General features: G+C 47.5%; 1 protein-coding gene across 1 annotated transcript in view; it reads right to left on the bottom strand.

Annotated features, from left to right (window-relative positions):
• Nucleotides 1-2568: 2568 nt before the first annotated feature.
• The window catches only part of LOC120034605 (voltage-dependent calcium channel gamma-2 subunit), a 67158-nt gene continuing 52744 nt past the window's right edge, over nucleotides 2569-16982 (bottom strand). The window contains exons 3-4 of the mRNA XM_038981211.1: nucleotides 5580-5720; nucleotides 2569-3101 (exon numbers count right to left, since the gene is read on the bottom strand). Of these exons, the coding sequence (XP_038837139.1) occupies nucleotides 2569-3101; nucleotides 5580-5720 (674 nt within the window). The remainder of the gene's footprint in view (nucleotides 3102-5579; nucleotides 5721-16982) is intronic.

Below are 16982 nucleotides of genomic sequence, written 5' to 3'. Positions count from 1 at the left end.
CTGGATAGAGAGACCACTATATTACTCCCTCTTCATGAGCCATGCTGGACAGAGACCACTATATTACTCCCTCTTCATGAGCCATGCTGGATAAGACCACTATATTACTCCCTCTTCATGAGCCATGCTGGACAGAGACCACTATATTACTCCCTCTTCATGAGCCATGCTGGATAAGACCACTATATTACTCCCTCTTCATGATCCATGCTGGACAGAGAGACCACTATATTACTCCCTCTTCATGAGCCATGCTGGATAGAGAGACCACTATATTACTCCCTCTTCATGAGCCATGCTGGATAGAGACCACTATATTACTCCCTCTTCATGAGCCATGCTGGATAGAGAGACCACTATATTACTCCCTCTTCATGAGCCATGCTGGATAGAGAGACCACTATATTACTCCCTCTTCATGAGCCATGCTGGACAGAGACCACTATATTACTCCCTCTTCATGAGCCATGCTGGATAGAGAGACCACTCTATTGCTTCCTCTTAATAACAAATACACAAACACAGCCAGTGTTGCCACAGCCTCAGACCCTTTGGTTCCACTCAGAGGGCTGCTATTACGTGTCTGCCTCACACACTCACGTGTGCTCGCATAAACACACACACGTTCATGCTTGCCACACACACACACACACACACACGTTCACCTCATTGCAGAGAAAAACGGGTGCATCAGGTCCTGAAGTGATGCTTTTAGAGCGGGCGTGTAGAAAGGTGTCGTATATCATTTCTACATGGATAGCTCCAGCTACAGAGTCCTGGTTTTATTGCAAACCTGTGTTCCCTTTTCAGGAATGTCATGTCCTAGAAACACTCCACGCGGTGATGTGTCTTATGTGCTGTTTTATCTTTACAATCATGGTTTCTCCCATACTGTAGCCTAAAGACAGAAACATGCATGTTTACACAAGTGTTCGTACATGGTAGAGAGTAGAGACACACAGAGAGAAAGCGTGAGAGTGTATCAGAAACATAGAACAAGGGTGTTAAGTGTAAGGATACAGTAGGTTAGAGACACAGTGAAACAGGCTGATTTGTTCTCCTAGGATTGGTATTTTATTCATCAGGACTTGATGCATCCAAGTAAAGGATCATTCGGTTTTGGCACCTTTAAAGATTTCATTTTCAATTTGAACAACACATTGAAAATCAAAAGAAACAAAGAAATTACTAAGGCTGTGTGAATTTGAAAAATAAAATACATACATATATATATATATATATATATTTATATAAAGAATTAAACCAAACCATTTAAAAAAAATCTGTTTTTGTTCAATGTAGATTGTTTGGTTTCTTTCACAAAAGCATAAGATAAAATGAAGTAAATAAAAAAACAGAAGAGAAAAAATACTCATGAAACATTACTGGTTTAAACGTTTGCGTCATCACTTTTTCCCCTTCTAATTATCATTATCCTTTAAAACTTAAGTTTCTCAAGAGCAGATTTGCTGTAATTTTATAGCATGCATTTAATTTCAGAAAATTTGATTCACTTAGCTTCTCTTGTACTATTTCATATTTATCTTGTTGCTTGCCTTTTACGCAAGTATTTATTTTTGTATTTGGCGTCCTCTTCTTTTCCTCCCCCTCTCCTCCTTCCTTTTTCTTCAAGAAGTCGTGTTTGGAGTCTTTTTTTCTTGGTTTGAACTTTGACCCCATTGTTGTTGGTGGTGGTTTCTCTTGAGGGGTTCAACACTCCCATGACGACCCCCCCCCCCCCCCCCCCCCCCAAAAAAAGAAAGCGAACAGGGACTCAGAAAAAGGCGAGAAGGTTCTATTAAAAAAATCTCTATTTTTCTACTGTTGACTGTCTGCGTCTGTCTCTCGTCATGTTTCAGCAGCTCTGTCGTGTAGTGTACCTACAGTACTTTCTCTCTGGCTCTGTCATCCTTCCAGCAGATCCTAAAAGAGTCTTTTCTCGTGTTACCAACAGCACTTAGTTTAGTTTACTTGTTTGTTTTTTTGCTTCAGTAAAGTCTGTATCTCTTGATTATTAACTTAATCATTTATTTATAAATGTAATACACATATAGTACCTTTGTTAGAGTTTACAGACTGGGCTAATTCTTACTGAACCCCAAGCTGCAAAAATTCACAGTTTTAATGCAGAAAATAAATGAATAAATATGACAACAAATCAGAGGCATATGGCAGGTGGTATGATGGGAAAGTACAGCAGCTTGTTGCACCACCAAAACTGTGGAGTCAAACTGTCAAAACCAAAAGGTTATGAAATCATGAATCAAATTTAAATCATAACCCTCCCTTTCAGTGCCCCACCCTCATCACCCATCCCCACCCATAAAAATGACTCAGTCTCTAAGGACAATCTGCCCCATTCTCCCAGTACAACCATTTACTCCAAAGGAAGTCAACAAACCCCTTTAGACTCTCTCAACAATGGTAGATGGGAAAATCATGCAGTTGAATGAAATAAAATCATCAATCTCTATAAACATGGAAACTCATCCTGGCCTATGGTATATTAGAGACCTGCGTGGGGGCCTCCCTGTCTCCGCTCCCCCTGGCTCTGCTCTCAGGGCTCCCTCATACGGGTGTGGTGCGGCGGTTGGCTGTGTTGGTGGTGGCTGAGTCTTTTTCCTTCTGAATACAGTTGTGGACCTGCAGGAAAGTATGGTCCCTCTCCGAGTTGTAGGTGGCGGTCGGCGTGCCCCCGGCCTTCAGGGTGTCCCGGGGCAGCGTGTACATGGAGATCTCTGTAGAGGGCAGCGCGCTGAAGCCCTTGAGGCCCACAGGCGAGGTGTCGCGGGAGTGCGAGGGGTCTGTGGACCGGGAGGAGGAGCGCGAGCGGCGCCGGTAGCGGTAACGGTAGGATGGGATGCGTGTGATGGCCGAGGCCTGGAGGTAGCCGGCAGCCCTGGCCCCTGCCCTGAGCTGCCGATGGCGGTCGATGAACATGTGGGCTGCCAGGACGCCCACCATCTCGGCCATTATGAAGGACAGGGCTCCGAAGTAGAAGGACCAGCCGTAGGAGTAGCTGTTCTTCTTCGAGTCGCTCTTAGAGGGGTCCCCTGCGTTGGCTGATATGTACACGATGATCCCAATGATGTTACTCAGGCCTGAGGGAGGGGGGTGGAGGGTTGGGAAGTTGGAGGGGCGAGATGAGAGAACAGAGGAATTATGCAATCAGTTAAGACAGGACATTTACCTTTTCTAGGCATACCACATATGCAGTAGTCCTCCATGTACCTGTTCTACAACTGAGTGCATCTATCCACCACAGTGAATACGCCATTACCAAGACAAACCTTTTCAGACAAGTACCACGGACTCACCAAAGGATAATGTACATACATACTGTACTTCTCACTGTCAAAGACAAAATATTGAAGTGCCTTTGAATGGGGTACGGGAGTAGGTGCCAGGCGCAGCAGGTTTGAGTGTTTCAAGAGCTACAACGCTGCTGGGTTTTTCACACTCAACAGTTTCCTGTGTGTATCAAGAATGGTCCATCACCCAAGGGACATCCAGCCAACTTGACAGAACTGTGGGACTCACTGGAGTCAACATGGGCCAGAATTCCTGTAGGACATCTTGTAGAGTCCATGCCCCGTCAAATTGAGGCTGTTCTGATGTTGAGGTCTAATGTTTTGTTACTCAGTGTATATACATCTACTTAGACTGTAGCGTTTAGTCACTGAGAGAGAGAAGTGTGTGACACAGTAGAGCTGAGATGATGGATCATTGGGAAAGTATGTCAGGGACACCATATTTTTAGAGTTGAATCCCAATGGGTAGCTTCTAGCCCAGCACACAGATCAGGAGAAAATAAGTGGATAAAGAGGGAAGAATGGAGAGCGTGACTTGTGGCTGCTGCTGAGTGGAGGCTGAGAGCTGACTGAGGAGTTGCAGTACTGGGGATGACCAGCAGAGAGAGAGAGACTGCTTGTGCACTGCACCTTAGCTGGATTAGTCAACAGTCTCTTCTTTGCTGGACTTACATCCATCTGTACAACTGTTCTATGTAAGTGAACCATAATAACATTGCATGTTAGTGACTAAAAAGTAGTGACTGAAAACGTTTGCATTTGTGTACACTTTGTATCAATGAAACCAACTCATTTAAAGCTAATCTCCCTAGTTTAACCCTACTATCCCTCTCCACCTTAGTAACTGTTTCTCTCTTTCTTTTTCCCAGTCTTCCTTCCTCTCTTCCTCTACCTGCCCTAGATACACACCCCTTCCTCTCTCTCTTCCCCTCTCTTCTCCTCTCTCTTCCTCTTTCTCTTCCTCTCTCTCTTCCTCTTTCTCATCCTCTTTCTCTTCCTCTCTCTCTTCCTCTCTCATCCTCTCTCTCTTCCTCTCTCTCTTCCTCTTTCTCATCCTCTTTCTCTTCCTCTCTCTCTTCCTCTCTCTCATCCTCTCTCTCTTCCTCTCTCTCTTCCTCTCTCTCTTCCTCTCTCTCTTCCTCTCTCTTATCCTCTCTCTCTTCCTCTCTCTCATCCTCTCTCTCTTCCTCTCCCATCCTCTCTCTCTTCCTCTTTCTCTTCTTCTTTCTCTTCCTCTCTCTCTTCCTCTTTCTCATCCTCTCTCTCTTCCTCTTTCTCTTCCCCTCTTTCTTCCTCTTTCTCATCCTCTCTCTCTTCCTCTTTCTCTTCCTCTCTCTCTTCCTCTTTCTCTTCCCCTCTTTCTTCCTCTCTCTCTTCATCTTTCTCATCCTCTCTCTCTTCCTCTTTCTCTTCCCCTCTTTCTTCCTCTTTCTCTTCCTCTTTCTCATCCTCTCTCTCTTCCTCTTTCTCTTCCCATCTTTCTTCCTCTCTCTCTTCCTCTCTCTCTTCCTCTCTCTCTTCCCTTCTTTCTTCCCCTCTTTCTTCCTCTCTCTCTTCCTCTTTCTCATCCTCTCTCTCTTCCTCTTTCTCTTCCCCTCTTTCTTCCTCTCTCTCTTCCTCTTTCTCATCCTCTCTCTCTTCCTCTTTCTCTTCCCATCTTTCTTCCTCTCTCTCTTCCTCTCTCTCTTCCTCTCTCTCTTCCCCTCTTTCTTCCTCTCTCTCTTCCTCTTTCTCATCCTCTCTCTCTTCCTCTTTCTCTTCCCCTCTTTCTTCCTCTCTCTCTTCCTCTTTCTCATCCTCTCTCTCTTCCTCTTTCTCTTCCCATCTTTCTTCCTCTCTCTCTTCCTCTCTTTCTTCCTCTCTCTCTTCCTCTATTTCTTCTTCTCTCTTTTCCTCTCTCTCTTCCTTTCTCTCTTCCCCTCTCTCTTCTTCTCTCTCTTCCTCTCTCTCTTCCTCTATTTCTTCTTCTCTCTCTTCCTTTCTCTTTCCACTCTCTCTTCCTCTCTCTCTTCCTCTATTTCTTCCTCTCTCTCTTCCTCTATTTCTTATTCTCTCTTTTCCTCTCTCTCTTCCTCTTTCTCATCCTCTCTCTCTTCCTCTCTCTCTTCCCGTCTTTCTTCCCCTCTTTCTTCCTCTCTCTCTTCCTCTATTTCTTCTTCTCTCTTTTCCTCTCTCTCTTCCTCTCTCTCTTCCCGTCTTTCTTCCCTTCTTTCTTCCTCTCTATCTCTTCCTCTATCTCTTCCTCTCTCTCTTCCTCTCTAGACTCACCTGCAGACACAAAGAAGATCCCTGCACTGAGGATGATGTTGTGGCGTGACTTGTAGAACTCGCTGGCAGCTATACACAGGCCCCCCATGAAGAGCAGGATGACACTGAGGATGGGGAAGATGCTGGAAGCTCGCACCGCACCTGAGAACAGATAGAGGAGGAAAATAAAAGAGAGGGGGGGGGGGGGGGGGCAGGGGGGTTATATAGGGATAGAGAAGAAGAGAGAGATAGGATAAATAAAATGGTAAATATAGAGAGAGAGAGATAGGATAAATAAAATGGTAAATATAGAGAGAGAGATAGGATAAATAAAATGGTAAATATAGAGAGAAAGATAGGATAAATAAAATGGTAAATATAGAGAGAGAGATAGGATAAATAAAATGGTAAATATAGAGAGAGAGATAGGATAAATAAAATGGTAAATATAGAGAGAGAGATAGGATAAATAAAATGGTAAATAAATATATAGAGAGAGATAGGATAAATAAAATGGTAAATATAGAGAGAGAGATAGGATAAATAAAATGGTAAATAAATATAGAGAGAGAGATAGGAGAGGAAGAATAAGAGCAGGGAACAGTGAAAAATGAGGGAGAGAGAAGAGAGAATGTAACTTAGACTCCCAACATCAGCATAATCATAATCATCATAATCAACACTCCATCAGCGCTGTGAAAGTCTTGATCAACACCAGCCAGTGAGTGTATCCCCTCAGTGAGCCTCTGTTACCCAACTTTATGTAATCACGCCACCTGACTACACACAACACAACACAACACTCAGTTAGCACACACAGCTCCCCAGGTTGGAGCGTTGCATTACGCCATATCATGTAGTGCAAATGACATTAACTCCACCAGAGCTCCAGGGGCCTAGCCTGTGGGGTGATGTGGTGCGAAGCTCTTCAAACCAAGCTCGCGTCCTTGGCTGATACTGGTACAGATGACAGAGCAAGAACTGAAGGGTTGAGGTACGGATGACAGAGATAGAACTGAATGGTTGAGGTACTGATGACAGAGCAAGAACTGAAGGGTTGAGGTACTGATGACAGAGCTAGAACTGAAGGGTTGAGGTACTGATGACAGAGCTAGAACTGAAGGGTTGAGGTACGGATGACAGAGCTAGAACTGAAGGGTTGAGGTACTGATGACAGAGCTAGAACTGAAGGGTTGAGGTACTGATGACAGAGCTAGAACTGAAGGGTTGAGGTACTGATGACAGAGCTAGAACTGAAGGGTTGAGGTACTGATGACAGAGCTAGAACTGAAGGGTTGAGGTACTGATGACAGAGCTAGAACTGAAGGGTTGAGGTACTGATGACAGAGCAAGAACTGAAGGGTTGAGGTACTGATGACAGAGCTAGAACTGAAGGGTTGAGGTAATGATGACAGAGCTAGAACTGAAGGGTTGAGGTACTGATGACAGAGCTAGAACTGAAGGGTTGAGGTACTGATGACAGAGCTAGAACTGAAAGGTTGAGGTACTGATGACAGAGCTAGAACTGAAGGGTTGAGGTACTGATGACAGAGCTAGAACTGAAGGGTTGAGGTAATGATGACAGAGCTAGAACTGAAGGGTTGAGGTACTGATGACAGAGCTAGAACTGAAGGGTTGAGGTACTGATGACAGAGCTAGAACTGAAGGGTTGAGGTACTGATGACAGAGCTAGAACTGAAGGGTTGAGGTACTGATGACAGAGCTAGAACTGAAGGGTTGAGGTACTGATGACAGAGCTAGAACTGAAGGGTTGAGGTACTGATGACAGAGCTAGAACTGAAGGGTTGAGGTACTGATGACAGAGCTAGAACTGAAGGGTTGAGGTGATAATGACAGAGCTAGAACTGAAGGGTTGAGGTACTGATGACAGAGCTAGAACTGAAGGGTTGAGGTAATGATGACAGAGCTAGAACTGAAGGGTTGAGGTAATGATGACAGAGCTAGAACTGAAGGGTTGAGGTACTGATGACAGAGCTAGAACTGAAGGGTTGAGGTAATGATGACAGAGCTAGAACTGAAGGGTTGAGGTACTGATGACAGAGCTAGAACTGAAGGGTTGAGGTAATGATGACAGAGCAAGAACTGAAGGGTTGAGGTACTGATGACAGAGCTAGAACTGAAGGGTTGAGGTAATGATGACAGAGCTAGAACTGAAGGGTTGAGGTACTGATGACAGAGCTAGAACTGAAGGGTTGAGGTAATGATGGCAGAGCTAGAACTGAAGGGTTGAGGTACTGATGACAGAGCTAGAACTGAAGGGTTGAGGTAATGATGGCAGAGCTAGAACTGAAGGGTTGAGGTACTGATGACAGAGCTAGAACTGAAGGGTTGAGGTACTGATGACAGAGCTAGAACTGAAGGGTTGAGGTACTGATGACAGAGCTAGAACTGAAGGGTTGAGGTACTGAGGAGCATTAAGGTGTTGAAGAAGGAACCCATAGGTGAGACTGAATGTCGTGCTGAGGTCTATAGAGCATAGAGGAAATACTTCAACCTCCTCAGGTCACCCTTGCCCATCCTTCCTTCCTTCTTCCTTATGCCTCCCTCCTCTCTCACTCCCCCATCCTCCCTCTCCTCATATTCTCTCTCTCCTGTTTAACATGCACACTTAAACTTTCATCAGGCTGGTTACATTTTTTCCACCACTTTTTCACTACTTCACCTTGCTTCTCCGCGCGGCTGCCACCTCAGCACTTTCCCCAGCTTCTCCCCAAAATGCTGACGCCGTCGCCAGGGCTGGGTGGCTGTGCGCTGAACTCTGCCGCCTGCACCTCCGCAGGGACCCGGGGCTCCTGGCGGCCCAACTGCCTTCCCTGCCTACCTGCTGCCCGCCTCCCTCCCTTCCCCTCTCATTCTTCCCCCATGCCCTAACGCGCCACATCACACAGCCTCCAATCCCCTCCATGCACGGTAGGGGAGAGGAGAGCCACGGTGAGCCCACAGGCACCCTGGGAGATGGCAGTAGCAGCAGCAGACTGACAGCTGAGGAGGACTGGGCCAAGTGGTGGCCACGGCTGGCTGGGTCACCATCACTCACTCACCCTCCACTGGGCCCATAACAGTAACTACAGTAAGACTGGAGACAGGAGAGACTGAGGAGGCCCTGTAGGGTACTGAGGATGGATGTCCATCAAGACTGTATTGATACTGTATGTGGTTGTGGAGTTATGTATTACTAGTAGGAAGTGTAATTTGTGTTTTATGCCATTATTATTTGAAGTGCTGTATCTATTTCTTAATCTCTCGCTCTGTCTCTCTTTCTCTCTCTCTCTCTCTCCTTCTCTTACCCTCTCCCGCTCTCTCTCTCCCTTTCCCCTTCTTTCTCTCTCTCTCTCCATCCCTTCATCCTCCTCCTCTCCCTGTCCTTGGAGCAGAGGGAGTAGTGGGGTGTAGAGTTACAGGTGGCGTGGTGATTAAATATGAAGTTGTCCTGGGAGTTGACCCTGCTCTTTTGTCCGCCTTCTCACACCTCCCCCTCCTCCCTCCATCCCTCCAATCCGGCTCACGTGAACCCTGGAGATATTAAAATGGCCAGTCACTCTACATTACCTGGGAGAGGGCAGAGGGGCTCTTTCTCATCCATCAGCTTCATTTGCACCGACAAAAGAGGGATAAAGGGCCAGACAAATTGTATTGATTGTGGACAGAGAGAGTTTTTAATACTGCAGCTCTCAAGGTGAAGGAAACCTCAGAGAGAGAGAGAGAGAGAGAGAGAGAGAGAGAGAGAGAGAGAGAGAGAGAGAGAGAGAGAGAGAGAGAGAGAGAGAGAGAGAGAGAGAGAGAGAGAGAGAGAGAGAGAGAGAGAGAGAGAGAGAGAGAGAGAGAGAGAGAGAGAGAGAGAGAGAGAGAGAGAGAGAAAGAGAGAGAGAGAGAGAGAGAGAGAGAGAGAGAAGAGCCAGCTCAGTGGTTGCTGGGTAAGTTTGCCACATTGCGTAAAAAAAATTGCACATTAGGCTGAGTTGAATAATTTAGCTCTTTGGTATGTTCAGCTATCATTTGGGCCTTGTTAAAAAATGAATGTCATTCTTTTATAAATGCATTGCTACATTTAATGTGCTTTGAGTCAAATATTTAAGAATCACTTTAAATCTTGAAAGCAACTATAGTATAGAGTTTCGATGGGGAGCTTTTCAAGGGCAAGAGAATGGTATCAGTCAGCCAAGAGTGCCTATGTATTCTTTTTATATTACCCACCATGCTTAGCAGCGCACTCCAAAATGCACTGACCTTCACAGTAACCTCCCAGCATGCTGTGCCTTCCCTCGGTTCACGCTCTACCTCCGAAACGAAGAAAGGCTGGGGTCCCTGCAGATCTCTTACGCCAGAACTCACTCTATTTTACTATAATGTTGAATATGTCGGTGAAGTGTTCGCTTAGTGGATGTATGAAATTCAGACAGGCGTTTTTATGAGGGCTCCTGTTCCTTCGTTCCAGTGAGGGAATGAGTGAGGGCTGGAGATGGAAATTCTCAGAGGGAGACGGAGAGATAACTATGCCCCAAGGCAGTGAGTGCTGCTACCTCCACCCAGTGAAAAATACATCAGTGTTGCCAAATATAAGAAGTTTCACATCTTCCTTGGTTCTTTAAGCGTCTGTCAGGGGTTAGGCTCCAGCCTGGAGGGGTGTGTTTTAACATGGCAGATAACCTGCGGGACGCTGGACAGACAGACAGTGTTCTCCAGCTGAGTAAAGGATTGATTATCACAGTAAGTGAAGGTTCCTCTCCACAGTCATGCCAGTGTGATGTGTGGCTAATAGTGGGCTTTAGTGAACAGTAGTAAGATTTGTGTGAGTGAGAGTAGATGGATTTTGGATTGAGAAACTGCAGTTGTGTTTGAACAGCTCAATTCAGAGCATCACTTCTGATAAGCTTTCCCTAAACTTTCCTGGTGTAATGAAACACATACAGTACACTCACTGTAACAGCTCAACATAATCTATGAACCAACAACACACCGTATGCAGACTAAGTGTCCTGTGATTAATTATCCTACTGCGGCAGGTACAGTAATATCCCATTATCTGAGTAGGACATTATTCTGACTTTGGGCTGCTGGGAGGTGGACTATGGACCCTGTCCTGGGAGGTGGCTGTGGACCCTGTCCTGGGAGGTGGCTGTGGACCCTGTCCTGGGAGGTGGCTGTGGACCCTGTCCTGGGAGGTGGACTATGGACCCTGTCCTGGGAGGTGGCTGTGGACCCTGTCCTGGGAGGTGGCTGTGGACCCTGTCCTGGGAGGTGGACTATGGACCCTGTCCTGGGAGGTGGACTATGGACCCTGTCCTGGGAGGTGGCTGTGGACCCTGTCCTGGGAGGTGGCTGTGGACCCTGTCCTGGGAGGTGGCTGTGGACCCTGTCCTGGGAGGTGGACTATGGACCCTGTCCTGGGAGGTGGCTGTGGACCCTGTCCTGGGAGGTGGACTATGGACCCTGTCCTGGGAGGTGGACTATGGACCCTGTCCTGGGAGGTGGCTGTGGACCCTGTCCTGGGAGGTGGCTGTGGACCCTGTCCTGGGAGGTGGCTGTGGACCCTGTCCTGGGAGGTGGCTGTGGACCCTGTCCTGGGAGGTGGCTGTGGACCCTGTCCTGGGAGGTGGCTGTGGACCCTGTCCTGGGAGGTGGACTATGGACCCTGTCCTGGGAGGTGGCTGTGGACCCTGTCCTGGGAGGTGGCTGTGGACCCTGTCCTGGGAGGTGGCTGTGGACCCTGTCCTGGGAGGTGGACTATGGACCCTGTCCTGGGAGGTGGCTGTGGACCCTGTCCTGGGAGGTGGACTATGGACCCTGTCCTGGGAGGTGGACTATGGACCCTGTCCTGGGAGGTGGCTGTGGACCCTGTCCTGGGAGGTGGCTGTGGACCCTGTCCTGGGAGGTGGCTGTGGACCCTGTCCTGGGAGGTGGCTGTGGACCCTGTCCTGGGAGGTGGCTGTGGACCCTGTCCTGGGAGGTGGCTGTGGACCCTGTCCTGGGAGGTGGCTGTGGACCCTTTCCTGGGAGGTGGCTGTGGACCCTTTCCTGGGAGGTGGACTATGGACCCTGTCCTGGGAGGTGGCTGTGGACCCTGTCCTGGGAGGTGGCTGTGGACCCTGTCCTGGGAGGTGGACTATGGACCCTGTCCTGGGAGGTGGCTGTGGACCCTGTCCTGGGAGGTGGCTGTGGACCCTGTCCTGGGAGGTGGCTGTGGACCCTGTCCTGGGAGGTGGCTGTGGACCCTGTCCTGGGAGGTGGACTATGGACCCTGTCCTGGGAGGTGGCTGTGGACCCTGTCCTGGGAGGTGGCTGTGGACCCTGTCCTGGGAGGTGGACTATGGACCCTGTCCTGGGAGGTGGCTGTGGACCCTGTCCTGGGAGGTGGCTGTGGACCCTGTCCTGGGAGGTGGCTGTGGGGACTCTCTTGTGTCTCAGAAATCTATCAAGCTGGAAAACAATGACCCTGTCTAAATGAAAGCGTTGACCTCTCTGCTGATAGCCAGAGACAGCGGCGACCTCGGTCGCGTCTTGTGTTTCCGAAGTCACTCTCGGCGACGCGGCACATGAAAGGCGGAGTGCTAATCGAGAATGCGCTCTGGAGCCCTGTGATTATCAGCCAGGTCACCGTTTTGATTTGGGTCGAGGTCACTATCACAAAGAGCCTCGCCAGGGCCCACTTCTGTCTGTGTGGGTCGCCTGGGACCTATTTGGGGAGAGGCATCTCTGCCTCCTCACCTCGTCCCCTCCCTGTGTTCTCGCTAAGCCCAAAGCGTTACCAGACAGGCTGGTTATTAAAGTAGTGACACACAGCAGCCCTATACTATCCTGTCCTTTATCAGCTCCACTACCACATACCCTCCATCCTGCCTCATTAGACAGACAGAAAGCAGTCCTGCCTGGGATGGATGTGTCCCTGTCCCTGCCTGTCATTGCTCCTATTACGATGGGAAAGGCGTAGTGATGACTGATAGTGGCTTGTTAGAGCTGCCCCGCTTTGCCGCCTGTCTGTGAGTGCCAGTGTGCGTGCCAGGCTGCCCGCAGAGATACAGAGCTGGTGTGCGCTGTATTGATTGGCCCAACTACAGTTTAGGCTGGCACCTGGGCAGCTGCAGTGGCACTCCTGAACACTGACGGACCCTGTTCTTACACACTACTTCACGCAGACTATTGTACACATATGTAACACATCAGTGTCTTTACAGTATCTAACCACCTCTCCGCACATGCTGATCACCTCATAATGAAGTAGTAGGGGAGAGTGGGGTAAGGTGAGGGGAGAGTGGGGTAAGGTGAGGGGAGAGTGGGGTAAGGTGAGGTGAGAGTGGGGTAAGGTGATGAGAGAGTGGGGTAAGGTGATGGGAGAGTGGGGTAAGGTGAGGGGAGAGTGGGGTAAGGTGAGAGGAGAGTGGGGTAAGGTGAGGGGATAGTGGGGTAAGGTGAGGGGAGAGTGGGGTAAGGTGATGGGAGAGTGGGGTAAGGTGATGGGAGAGTTGGGTAAGGTGAGGTGAGAGTGGGGTAAGGTGATGGGAGAGTTGGGTAAGGTGATGGGAGAGTTGGGTAAGGTGACAGTTTTGAAAACAAAGCTTGTCCAAAAAAACTGGTCTCATGGCACAACTTACTCCGGGTACGGGGTAAATTTAGCTGCGGAACAGGATAAGTTAAGCCACCTACAAATGTCTGTACTGAATGAAATATTACCACTACCTTTTTAAAATCATGTCTATCTTCATTTCCCAAACACAATTCAACACAATCACAATCCCTTTTTTTGTATTTTAAGCATTTTAAGCATCTTTTAAGACAGGCTGAACACCTAACAAACACTTTTAACATAGGCCCTGTTGTTACTTCATATCCAAGCGATAATTCCTTGCATTATGCCTGGAAAGAAAACACTTCAATTGGCTCAACTTACCATTGGCTCAACTTACCCCAAGGCAAACATGACTATATTAGCCCACACAGCTACAAACCTCTAACACAATAAATTAATTTGACTTGGTGAAAATCTGTTTTTTGGACCGAACTTGCTTACCACTTTTTCCATGTGTTTTTTTCCTTCACATACTCCATGAAATGATGACCTCTTCCTAAATATTTGGTCAAATGAGACATTTTGTGTATGGCGTCTTAGAAACAATGGTGGCTCAACTTACCCCACTCCTCCTTACCAACACTACCCAACACAGCTCCAGAATGACTCACAGTGACTCACAGCCAGGGATCACTCTATTGCATTAACACCACATAACACATATTCACACTTAACATCATGTCCATTTACCAGTACATTGCCAGTTTATGGCTTCAGCATATAACCCAAATAGTATGTTGTATACACACACAAAAAACGCACGCATGCATGAACGCACACACACACACGTACATACACCAATAAATATGCAACGAGTTCTCTTGACAAAGGCATCTCTTTGAACCTTCTCTCTCTTCTCTCTTCTCTCTCCCTCTCTCATTGACAGCGTTGTGAGGAGGAAATTAGCATTGGCTCTTAATCAGCCTCCCCCAGCAGTGAATGTGCTGATGTGCAGGACAGGGTCATGCTAATCAGGTGCCTCAGCTCCCAGGCACATTGATTTAAAACTACAAACACTTATTAATCCAGCCCACCCTCCTCCTCCTCCTGCAGGAGGCTGGTGAGGGGAGGATCGCTCATATTAATGCCTAAATGGAATGGTATCAAACACATGGAAACAGCGTGTTTGCTGTGTTTAATACCATTCCATTTACACCGTTCCAGCCATTACTATCCTCCTGTGCTCCCAAATTACCATGTCACCAGCCGCCTGTGACACACATATGCACACAAAGTTATCATATGCCCTCAGAGTTGCACACAAGCATGTGTATGCACACTCTCACACTACCCCTATACACGTACACTCTCTATATGCACACAGCCAAAGTTTATTTTCTACATTTTTTTCTTACATGGAAAAGTACTTTATGACATAGGCCTACAGTGGGCTGCATGCTCTCTGACACTGCAGTCCCCCACTGAATATCGCTCTGTCATACTAACATAACATATCACACAGCAAAATCCCTATCCACACACACCCCTCACACACTCATCCACACACAGACTGGTCACTGGAGCACGGTGGAAAAGAATCTGGGCCGCCCGACACATTGAAGTTCCTTCACATGACAGGACTGCTCAGACAATTAAAGACCACATTTCAATTACTGTAATTACCCTCCACTCCACTGCTGATGTCCCCATAGATCAGGCCTGCCCGTCTGCCTGCCTGCCTGACAGCACTGTGCCATAGCTAGCTGCTCTGGGTTAGCTTAGCACCAACAGCCCAGAATCACTACTTGTTCTGTTAGCTTAACATTGACACAGTAGCCTACATAATCACTGCTGTCTGTGTTAGCTTATCTTAGTGTTAGCGTTTACACAAACAGCATAGTAGCCCATAGACTAACACAGGGTAGAGGAGGCGCTATTAGTTTGAACAAACTGAACAGTAACCCCGCTTAGTCTGTTAGCTAGCTTAGCAGCCAGAAAAGCATGATTAGTAGCCCAGAACACAGGGCAGAGGAAGCTCAATTTAAAATTAGCCTGGTACAACAGTGAATGGCATGATAGCACAGAGGGATGCTCCAATACATATGAATAAGACTGGTAATACTGTGGTTTATGTCACGATACCCCACTGTTAGCATAGTACCACAGCACGGACTAACATGGGTCAATACAGAGAAACTCTGCATTCAATGTGGATATGTCAATGTGTGTGTGAAGGAAGGCTAACAAGTGTCCATATGCAGTGACAAATAACTGTTGTGTAATCTCTGTGTTACTGTTACTGTCCCTTTGTTTACGAGATACTGTACATTCTCTCACCTCTGAGTTTATAAGAGCAGGCTTCCATATTTCCAGCCTTAATGAGATGTGTAGTTAGAGCGCTGGTACTTGCTCGCTCCACCAGGCCACTAAAATGATCGCCTTTTCATTTATGGGCCTGTATGTGTTTATGTATCTGTCGATGGACTCCATATTTGTCGCCAAGGCCACCACTGTTACCCAGCTATACTGTGACATTTCTCTCTAGCTACCTAACACCACACAGTAAATCCAAGTGGACAGTCATAGTAATAATAGTCTCTAATAGGGATCCCTTTAAGGCTGTCACTCATGATTAACACATTATCCTGATGACTATCCTCTACCAGTGGAAGTCATGTGGTGTGACCCTCCCTCTGGTCCAATGGCTGTGACCATGGTCCACGGTCCTGGCCTCAGGTGGATCCGGCGTGACCCACCAGGGCTCAGGGCCGAGCGACCGGCTGTCCATCCCCCCTCTGGAGCTGGTGCTGGAACTCCCATGCTGGGCCACAACCAATGATCTCCCCAATGTCGCCTACACCCCCCATCGCCCCAGAGCCCCCACTGTCCCACCCCTGCTGCCCTACATGCAAGCCCCCGTGTGTGTCCTACCCCAGACCCATTGATTCTATTGGGCCAGATCAGCCCATAATCCAGCCCCCCTCTCTGTATTAACTATGTAGCTCATCACACCATGCTCTGACCCCTAGTGAACCCTGGCTAGGATCCACAAACATGAGACATCTTTACCACAGACTGCCATCATTGTCACTACTGACAGAACATCCACTATAGCTACAACAGACTCACAACGTATTTTCTACTCAATCTGACTCTCTGTCTCTGTCTCTATCTCTCTCGCTCTCTCTCAGTATCTCGCTCTCAGTATATCTCTTTCTCTGTATCTCTCTCTGTATCTCTCTCACTAAGGATCTATCTCTCTATCTCTCTCTCGGTATCTCTCTCTCTCTCTGTATCTCTCTCTCTCTCTGTATCTCTCTCTCTCTGTATCTCTCTCTCTCTCTCTGTATCTCTCTCTCTCTCTCTGTATCTCTCTCTCTGTATCTCTCTCTCTCTCTCTCTGTATCTCTCTCTCTGTAACTCTCTCTCTCTATTTCTGTATCTCTCTCTCTCTATTTCTGTATCTCTCTCTGTATCTCTCTGTATCTCTCTCTGTATCTCTCTGTATCTCTCTCTGTATCTCTCTGTATCTCTCTCTGTATCTCTCTGTATCTCTCTCTGTATCTCTCTCTGTATCTCTCTGTATCTCTCTCTGTATCTCTCTGTATCTCTCTCTGTATCTCTCTGTATCCCTCTCTCTCTCTCTCTCTCGGTATCTCTCTCTCTGTATCCCTCTCTCTCTCTCTCTCGGTATCTCTCTCTCTGTATCTTTCTCGGTATCTCTCTCTCTCTCTCTCGGTATCTCTCTCTCTGTATCTTTCTCGGTATCTCTCTCTCTCTCTTTCTGTATCTCTCTTTCTCTCTCTGTATCTCTCTCTTTCTGTATCTCTCTCTTTCTGTATCTCTTTCTGTATCTCTCTCTCTTTCTGTATCTCTTTCTGTATCTCTCTCTCTTTCTG

Source organism: Salvelinus namaycush, chromosome 41 (assembly GCF_016432855.1).
Source record: "Salvelinus namaycush isolate Seneca chromosome 41, SaNama_1.0, whole genome shotgun sequence".
Taxonomy (NCBI): Eukaryota; Metazoa; Chordata; class Actinopteri; order Salmoniformes; family Salmonidae; genus Salvelinus; species Salvelinus namaycush.
The sequence above is the reverse complement of the archived record's forward strand: the minus strand, read 5'-3'. Positions and strand labels throughout refer to the sequence as shown.